The sequence below is a fragment of the Rhagoletis zephyria genome, unplaced genomic scaffold, assembly GCF_001687245.7.
Source record: "Rhagoletis zephyria isolate East Lansing unplaced genomic scaffold, Rhagoletis_zephyria_1.1 Rzeph_scaffold_00009, whole genome shotgun sequence".
Taxonomy (NCBI): Eukaryota; Metazoa; Arthropoda; class Insecta; order Diptera; family Tephritidae; genus Rhagoletis; species Rhagoletis zephyria.
The window spans coordinates 621,619-629,011 of NW_016157093.1; the positions used below are offsets into that span (position 1 = coordinate 621,619).

Here is a 7,393-nt window from a genome sequence, read left to right on the forward strand (position 1 = left end):
TGGCCATGGGTAAACAGCATGATAAAGACATTAGAAGGTAAAACCATTCTCCCACGATTTTTTTCTGACGTTCAAATAATTGAAAATAAAAAAATGAAATTGTTCCCAATTATTGTTGTTTGAGATTAAAAATGAGAATGTGTGTGTGAGCTTGAGTTCGAGTCTTAAGATTATATTGCTGGCAAACGTCAGACTGTCTCTCAATGATTTTACCTTGTAAGTTCCCTTTCAGACACGTCAAGTCTGCTCGTTCGTTGGTGAAGGAGGTGGGAAGAGAGGGGAAGAGTACAGATACCTCCGTACCGTCAATTCGTTTCAAGTTTTCTTGTTCTCTTTTGATCTTTTCGTTGCTTCCCATTTAAAGATCCGAGGACTTGAATTCAATAAAACTTGACGCGTGTGGAAGAAAAGAGAAAACACAAACAAGAATGCGATAAAAATTGCTTTCAAGACTTGATGTGTCTGAAAGGGGACTAATGTTTTTATCATGAGGTCCATTCATTATCAAAAAATTGTTACGAATTGTTACTAGTACTTGCAAGTTTTTACTGGAAATGCATTCAATAACCCACAATATTTGCAAGCGAGTATTAATTCGAGAGCGTAACAACCCGAGATAGCTGCAAATTCTTGCAAGTAAAAATTTTACTAGCAGTAATTTGCAGAGTCAAAAAGTAAGGTTATGTTTCAAATTCAAGTGTAAACAAACTGTTTAAGAGGATGATTTGATGAAACATAATTAGTGAAATGAAAATATGGATGAAAAATTTAAATCTATTGTATATTTTTTTATTTTTATGACGATGGGAACTATTCCCAATTAAAAAGAAAATTGCGCGCCAAAACTTAACTGTCAGAAAGTGTCAAAATGGCTTAAGTTGCAAGTTTTTACTAGTTTTGCGTTCAATAACTTTTTCTACAAATTTTCTCTTGCTCTCAATTTTACTCTCTATTTTTCGTTTACTCTCTCGCTGCAAGTACTTACTGGAAAAGTTATTGAATGGACCTATGGTAAACAGTGTATAAACATATTTCTGCATTTGTTCCCTGCAGGAAATCCGACTAGCGTAGATCTAGACCTTTTGCACTCAGTACTAGTTCTAGCTCAATACCCAAGCAATGCTTTCAACTATCCAGATTTACTCGGCGATGTCAATTGTCACCCAGTACATTACTTGGCAACTAGTTTTTAACCTGTTCCGTTTTGGACAGTTTTTTTATAAGAAACCGTTTGTAAGATTCCATTTTTGGATATATTTTACGTTTTTACGATTTTTCTTTTGCAGGTTCCCTTTTTGTTACATACAGTCAGTTAATAAAGTTTAGGTACAGCGATTTTTTTACAATACGGGCAACTATTTTTTATATATTTTATTTTTCTATTCAACAATTTTTATTGAGCTCGAGGCCATTTTTTTTTAATGAAAATTTATTGTGGAAAAGCAACAATAATTTGAAAAAATGGTAGAAGTGATAGCTATTTCGGAAATCACCACATTTCCTCATCAGATTTCCAAACATTGTGCAAAATCAAAGAAAATTCTGCAAAACTTCATTCAAATATTGCACTTTTTATTTGCGCTCTCTAGAAAAAAGTTGAGTATGTAATTTTTTAGCCCATTCAATTTTAGTATAACAAAGCACAAGTTTGAGGTAACTAGGACTTACCATTGCTTTTTATAAATTTTTTTGTTGAAGGTGTCGCTCATTTTCTCTATATAAAATAATGTTTGATAATTTTTTTATATGGAAAAAATGTGCGACACCTTCAACAAAACAAAATCCTAAAAATCAATGGTAAGTCCTATCTTCCTCTTACTTGCAGTTTATTATACTAAAATTGAATGGGCTAAAAAACTGCATACTCAACTTTTTCCAAGAGAGCGTAAATAAAAATTGCAATATTTGAATGAATCTTGCAAAATGTTCTTTAATTTTGCACAAGGTTTGGAACTTTGATTTTTGGGGTTTTTGTTGTAGAATTAACCATATTTTTAGAAAAAATTAGCGCAAAATAAAATATTTAAAAAATAATTGCCCGTATTGTAAAAAAAATCGCTGTGCCTAAACTTTATTGACTGTGTATTTTATTAAAAAATAAAAATTATTGTAAGCTGTACGCAACAATTTAAATTTATGCTCGAGTCGGAGGTCTTCTCGCTGAGCTGCTTTCGTATTGTACGAGTAGTTAGCATTTACACATTTACATCGCAAGCTTCAACTGTCCCGCTCTGCATCCGTTTTGCACTAGTTCAGAGATGGTTATGATATATGTAGTTCGGAGCTAGCGCTTTGTCAGACTGTCTCTAAATTTAACTGCAGGGTAAGAATGAATGTATAAAGGTTGTAGTCGAATCAACATGTTTACATCAAAAGCACTATTAGTTTACGGCAAAAATATAGTAAATCGCCTTTTTGCAACGGTAAGTAAAAACACTTTATTGGAAGTTCCGACTTTGATTTATAATACTTGAAATTGCTATAGCACATCAGCACCCCTCCTACAGCAGTCCGTGTTGTTGAAGTCGGGCCACGTGATGGCCTTCAGAATGAGCCGAAAATATTGCCGGCAGCGGTTAAAATTTCGCTGATCGATCAATTGTCTGACACAGGTCTACGAACAATTGAGGCCACATCCTTTGTTAGCCCAAAATGGGTGCCACAAATGGGCGATAATATGGAAGTGATGTGTGGCATACAGAAAAGACCCGGAATCACCTACCCAGTACTTACACCCAATCTAAAAGGCTTCGAAAGTGCCCTGGCCGCCGGTGCCAACGAAGTAGCGGTGTTTGGTGCGGCATCGGATACATTTTCCATGAAGAATTTAAATTGTACGGTAGCCGAGAGTATGAAGCGCTTCCAGCCAGTATTGGAAGCAGCAAAACAGGCTAATGTCAAAGTGCGCGGCTACGTGTCCACTGTATTGGGTTGCCCCTATGAGGGTGCAGTGAAGCCAAGTGCAGTTGCCAAACTTGCGGCTGAGCTCTACAGTTTGGGATGTTATGAAATATCATTAGGAGACACTATTGGCGTGGGGACGCCAGGTTCTATGCACCGCATGTTGGAAGAAGTGGTAAAAGTTGTGCCACCGAAAGAACTTGCCGTGCACTGCCATGACACCTATGGACAAGCGTTAGCAAACATACTAGTCGCCTTGGAATATGGTAAGATATCTTGAAATAAGAAAAAATTTCATTTGCAAGATCATCGTAACGAAAACCGGGATGCAGACCAGTTTAAAATGTATTAATACATTGCAATACGTCTACGCTTTTGTTTAATTATAACCGCATATTTAGTAGCAATCGAATGATGTGCAAGATTTCTTACTTTTTAATTTACATAGGCATAATAGTTGTGGACTCGTCAGTGTCAGGGCTTGGCGGCTGCCCTTATGCCCGTGGCGCCTCCGGTAATGTAGCGACCGAGGATGTAGTTTATATGTTACATGGCATGGGCATTGAAACTGGAATAAACCTCGAGAAGCTTATTGCGGTTGGGCGATTTATATGCCAAGAGTTGGGACGCGAAACCCAATCAAAAGTAAACCGTGCTTGGAAGGGCACACAACCAAATGAAAAGAATTAATCATATTTTAGCAGGTGAATATTGAAATTAAATAGATACAAGGAACAACTCTAAAAAAATCAAATATGGAAACGAATCTGCGATACTATTGCATTTATAAAACTAGTTTTATTGATATGAATATGCGTGTTTTTATTTTTAGTGTAAAGTTAATAAGAAGTTTTGAAAGTGTTTTCAATAAAGTAATTACGATAAGTAAATCTAATTAAGACGAATTGGGTAACATAAAAAAAAAAAAGTTTGCATTTTTATAATGAAGCGCCTGTCTAAAATTTTTGTGCGTCCTTCATTGTGTATAAAGATATGTCACCCGACATCAACGACAAATTCGCCAAACTGCCATTATTACCCTGCGACGTGTTACCAAAGCTCGCTTTTTGTGCTGCTGCCTTGCGGTTTGCTTCTTTGGCAGACATTTTCAATTTACCTTCGTGCCGTACCACAGCTGGTAGCATAGCATTTTCAAGGTATTTTTGAATTTTCTTGCCACCAGGTATTGTAACAGGCGAGCGCTCATCAACGATCTATCATAAAAAAATATCCATGAAAATTATTTGAAATGTATATATCCTACAAATCCATGCACATATGTATATATCAATATTTACGTGTTTAAATTCTGATGAAATGTATGCCTTTTTCGGTAAACTAGAAGTCTTAGGGCCCTTATTCACCACGGAGCCGAATTTTGGTTGGAAAACTTTCGTTTCTTGCTCGAGCTCACGAAAGACAGTAGCATTGTGTACATCTGGATGTTCCGAACGCTGCCTTAAATTAGTCATTAGTGGAGTGGTGGCCGTTTTTTTCATGTAAGCACCGACAGGGCTAATAATATGCGAAAATTGTTTACGACCCGTAGGCTCCTTCAGACGTGACGGAATCGCTGAAACAGGTTTTTTAAATAACTCTAATTTAGGCATTGGTTTCATATCCATTACAAAGCGCTTATTCTTTTGTGCGCTTGTTTGCAGTGTACGCTTTGGGGTTGAAACAGGTGTTTTGGCTGAAATAGAAAGGAATATTGCAGAATTATAATGCAACTTTCACAATTTTATTCAATACCTTTTGTTCCCGTAACAATCGCCGTTGGCTTGCTATGATTTACCTTTTTAGGTGATGACCAGTTACTATTTTGCTTCTTTGGAGAGAATGTAAATGTCCTTTCCTTTTCCTGCAAAGGCTTTATTATCATTGTGGGTTGGACAATCGGAATTTCTTTTAGTATAGGGGATTGCGAATATGAAACGGATTTTGATGGCTCTGCCGCTGCCATATACTGCATGCCTTTCTTCATCATGTATTCCACCTCTTCCATTGTGTCATTGAAATGTAATGACTGCTCACCACTCTCATTGAAGATGCCACAATTCTCTTTGTTGTCATTTTCAAATGAGATTTCTAAATCAATTAATTCTTTATTCATGTTATTAAGGCCACATTTATTCTCAATTGAATTTTGTTGTATTTTTATTTCCTCTTCGTCTAATTCTTCATCTGACAGTAATTCAATAACTTCTTCAGAACTGTCCAAAGATAATGTTGGAGATTCTCTCTCTAGATTGGATTTACTAAAGTTGCTGTGCTCCTTTGCAGTTGCCAGATGTTGCTGTGGTGCCTCAAGCGTTTTGTCGAGACTAATTAACTCAAAACTTGTATCAAATGGCTCAGCATATTTCATCGCATTATCGTCTGGAATATGCGAAACTTTGCTCGCTGCACTTGTTCCAGTGCTGTCGTGGCCTGTTTCGTAATAACTGGTTGCAGAAGTTTCACTCCCTTTAACTGCACTTTGAAAACTTACATGTGATGAAACATCCCCATATGCACTTGAGGAGTTGTTGGAATCGTCTTCACCACATTCCTCCATTATGGTGGAAGGTCGTAGAAGACCCACCATCTTTACTGGAGATGTTTGTAAAATAGACTCTCCCACAATTGTTGTATCCCACAACTTTGAGGGAGCTTCAATATCTTCTAATTGAGTGACATCAACGCACTTTAACGGAGTTTCATTTTCCAGTAGTTTTTGCTCATCTACGCATAAGTCAAGCAGCAATCGCTGTAAAGATTTTGCTTCTTCATCTATTTCTGTAAGCTCTGAAATATATTTTGGTTAGTAAACATAAAATTATATATTGTGCTTATATTTCATTTTAAAAGCAAACATGAATTTATTGTATACCTCTCCTGCTTGGAGTTTTAAAATTGGTTCCAACTGAACTGCGCTTTTTAGCATTTTCTACAATAAGTTCCTTGTCATCGCTGTGCGTGTACTGATACAACGTACTGTCCGGATCTGAGACCGTTTTATCGCACATTTTTTCCAAAGCCATAAAACTCTCGTCTGATGAACATTGGAATTGTTCCACCTGTTGTGGGCCACCAAGCATGGTTTCATCACAATGTACCCTAGTGGAAAAATTCTTCATACCACTATTACAACGGGAAGCTGAGTTGGAATTGATAGGTTTATTTTCGTCGTTTTCTGTTTCGAACATATTTTCTGGAATATATTTTGAGTGACAGTGACTACTTCCTTCTCGGGGAATGATTTTTTCTTCAAGAAACACCTGCAAATCTTCTGCTAGATCCAAACTAAATCTTGTGCTCTGCACTGGGACGTGAATGGGAGGAGTTAAATTGCTATTTTGTGAATAAATGAAATGATAAAATATTTTAAAAATTGTATGAACGAATCAAGGCGCATGGATGCGTATGCGTATGGATGCGCCTTGGAACGAATGTATAAAAAATTAGAAGTATTCTACAATGTTATTGTGATTTAAATAATAAAGCAAATGGTACAAAAATATTTATATTTGGCCATCTTCTAGCTAATCATACAATCTTGTATTTATGTAGGTACGTATGTGCAATTTCATAGTCAACGATTTGGAAAAATTTCAAATTCTAAATGTAACATATTTCTACGAGATCGGGGTTTCATTGAAGAATTCATTTATTGCCATGGACTTCCAATATTCTTAACTAAAATCTTTCAGACTACATGTAAATTATTCTGTATTTACCGTTGCATAACAAGCAATTTCTTGACTTTAGCACGCCAAGCTTTATTTGCTTGAAATTTTTCCAATCCAGACATTTGTATTGAGTAGAGATGAAAAAGTATACCAACATCCAAATTGTGTTGACCGCAGGCTCCAGCCTATTTATCGGCAACTTTTAAGTTTTCCGATGGTTTATAATTTACAGCAGCCTTTCTTAACGTTTTACATTAATTGCTGTTATTTATGAGCCCATATAAAAGCAAGACAAACCATATAGCAAATACATATATCCAAGCACAAACTACAATGCACGAGAAATAGAGCGTTGAAAGAATTTTGAAAAATGCGACCAACAAAATTGAACGAAGAATAGTGAAAAGCTACCAACTGTGCAATGTATAATTTCAGAGTTGCATCTTAACGATATATTACACTATGTTCACATCGCGTGAAACTTTCGGGTATCTTATCGGAAGCAAACTACGTAAGCGTAAATACGTACCGCACAAGCAGCTTGAAAAACGAAGCAAAATAACAGTTTGCTTCAAGCTATGTATTTGGGTTGTATGTTAGGTTGTTTGAAGGTTTTACAAGCCATTAGAAGGAAATTTTAAGAAAAAACGAAAGTTTTTCATTTCCTGGCCGCCATGTTGACGTTTGATCGAACCGCTTGCGTTGTGAATTGAAAAATCGCCTCAAAATCAAAATTGTTTAAGCGCCAAACACACCATACAAGCGGTTTGACCAATCCACTATTTTCATTTCGTCATTCTCCATAAAAGCGTTACTCGTTC

At 36.3% G+C, this 7,393-nt stretch overlaps 2 protein-coding genes across 3 annotated transcripts; one reads left to right on the forward strand and one right to left on the reverse strand.

Annotated features, from left to right (window-relative positions):
• The first annotated feature begins 2,145 nt into the window (after nt 1–2,145).
• Hmgcl (hydroxymethylglutaryl-CoA lyase) lies at nt 2,146–3,774 on the forward strand. Its single transcript, XM_017609526.1, has 3 exons — nt 2,146–2,423; nt 2,486–3,167; nt 3,350–3,774. The coding sequence occupies exons 1-3, from the start codon at nt 2,334–2,336 to the stop codon at nt 3,589–3,591; spliced, it is 1,014 nt and encodes a 337-aa protein (XP_017465015.1). The 5' UTR covers nt 2,146–2,333; the 3' UTR covers nt 3,592–3,774.
• On the reverse strand, nt 3,688–6,989 carry sip2 (septin interacting protein 2). 2 transcript variants are annotated; one of them, XM_017609505.1, is made up of 5 exons: nt 6,621–6,989; nt 5,774–6,234; nt 4,654–5,688; nt 4,200–4,594; nt 3,688–4,115 (listed from the first exon to the last, which is right to left on the reverse strand). In XM_017609505.1, the coding sequence occupies exons 1-5, from the start codon at nt 6,692–6,694 to the stop codon at nt 3,858–3,860; spliced, it is 2,223 nt and encodes a 740-aa protein (XP_017464994.1). In that variant the 5' UTR covers nt 6,695–6,989; the 3' UTR covers nt 3,688–3,857. The 2 variants fall into 2 exon arrangements, with proteins under 2 accessions (XP_017464994.1, XP_017465002.1); XM_017609513.1 differs by having other exon boundaries at nt 6,728–6,988.
• Nucleotides 6,990–7,393: the final 404 nt, after the last annotated feature.